Genomic DNA, 1,675 nt, shown 5'->3' on the forward strand with positions numbered 1-1,675 from the left:
TTAGACCCAAAAAATAACCTACTAAAATAAGACATAAAACCTAAAATAGCACTAACACACAGCGTTCCCAGACACAGTTTAAAGCTATGGTGGCTTAATACTGACATGCTAAGTGCAGCTGGTTGGGGGGAAAGAGTGAGGCACCACCACTCTCTCTACTCAAGACCTCTGGAACGCACGCTGCCTCTCTAACGGCTCTGCTTGCTGGAAAACAAACACTGAACGCTGGTTGCACTTGCCACCTTTTTTTGTAAAAGCAAAAATCCTCTTCGGATTTCGTTTGGTTAGCAAAAATGGGCATTAATGTAAGTCTTTTGTAAAAGCAAAACGGTATAAAGTGAACTTTTGAAAAGCAGGGAATACCTGTACTTGGTGTAAGAAAGCTTAGAGACTGCTCTGTGGGGGAAGTGACTTGCCAATGTCTCTCACTCAGTAAGTGGGTGGCAGAGGTGAGACTAGGACCCAGGCCTCTTGAATCCCTGTGTGGCAGGCCCTCCACTTCACCGTGCTGTCTGGAAAATAGCCACCCCCACCCTCCCCTGTAAAACTATTGCGGCAGTCATGTTTCCTTTGGTCGGGTCAGAAAGTACAGCCAGCCACTCTCTTAAAATGTATATATACCCTTGAGGGGCCACACAGGAAACCATTAGTCATCATCGTCCCAACCATAAGTTAGACAAAGCATTTTAGTCCTAAAAACTCTATCTTCTAAGGCTTAATAGAAGAGTCTCTAAAGGAGGGAAAGAAAAACCCAAGTGCTGCCCCTTGGTTCCCAGTGGGACCAGGGTTTTTACTGAGGTAATTTGGGCACAAGGGCCCTAGGAAGGGAGAATCACCATTTCTCAAGTAGCCAGACTCTGGGCCTGCTGTTTTCCATCCAGAATCTCGATCTTTGCAACAACCTGGGAGGTAGTCACTACCTCCTGTGACAGAAGGGAGAGCAGAGATTCAGAGAAGGGCTCAGCCAGAAAGGAGGGCTGGGACTCAAGCCGGGCCTCCACGCAAAAGCAGGAGCCAGGCTGGAGCCCAGGATACTGTTCCACATCCTTCTGTCCTTAACTTGTGTGCAGTAAAATCTCAAAAGGGTGGACAGCAAAGTGGGGATTTGCCATGAAGGTTTCTAGGCTGCAGCAGTGGGTTCTGAGAAAGAATTTTCCCACTGCTTTTGAGGTCAGGCAGCAGATGTGAGAGGATACGCCAAATCTCAACAATCTCACCCAAATCTCATGGCTGCCCATAAAGGGAGGGGGCTGAGAGTGAGGCCCATCCCCTAATGGACACATATTCTTTGCAAGACTGTCACTGACTGTTCTGGCTGGCGGAACATAGTGAACAGAGCCCTGGAGGTACTGAGAGCAGGCTCTGGAAACAAAGGCTCTTTGTGGTTTGGACAAGCAAGAGTCTGTTACTCTTTCTCAAAGCCCTGAGGCTTGGCTCAAAGGAGCCCTGGCCATCAGGTGGGGAGGAAAGGGGAGCTGATAGCAGCAGTGTTAAGCCTGTCATCCCAGGCAAATATAAGACCAAACTCAGACACCAGTGTCTACAGAGAACCAACTGGTTCACCTGCACCATGGTACAGAAAACTCGAGGCACCAAAAGGGTAGGAGTCCAATGGGACTCGGACATAGCATGGCCCTGGCTGGGAACAGAATGCCCAGTCTTTGCAGCAGGACCC

General features: G+C 48.9%; 1 protein-coding gene across 1 annotated transcript in view; it reads right to left on the reverse strand.

The window, feature by feature from the left end:
- BSPRY (B-box and SPRY domain containing) overlaps positions 1–1,675 on the reverse strand; it is a 20,990-nt gene that overhangs the window by 2,208 nt on the left and 17,107 nt on the right. The window contains exons 5-6 of the mRNA XM_042780382.1: positions 1,218–1,230; positions 857–923 (exon numbers count right to left, since the gene is read on the reverse strand). Of these exons, the coding sequence (XP_042636316.1) occupies positions 857–923; positions 1,218–1,230 (80 nt within the window). The remainder of the gene's footprint in view (positions 1–856; positions 924–1,217; positions 1,231–1,675) is intronic.

Source organism: Orycteropus afer, unplaced genomic scaffold (genome assembly GCF_000298275.1).
Source record: "Orycteropus afer afer isolate SDZICR_OR568_19922 unplaced genomic scaffold, OryAfe1.0 scaffold00037, whole genome shotgun sequence".
Taxonomy (NCBI): Eukaryota; Metazoa; Chordata; class Mammalia; order Tubulidentata; family Orycteropodidae; genus Orycteropus; species Orycteropus afer.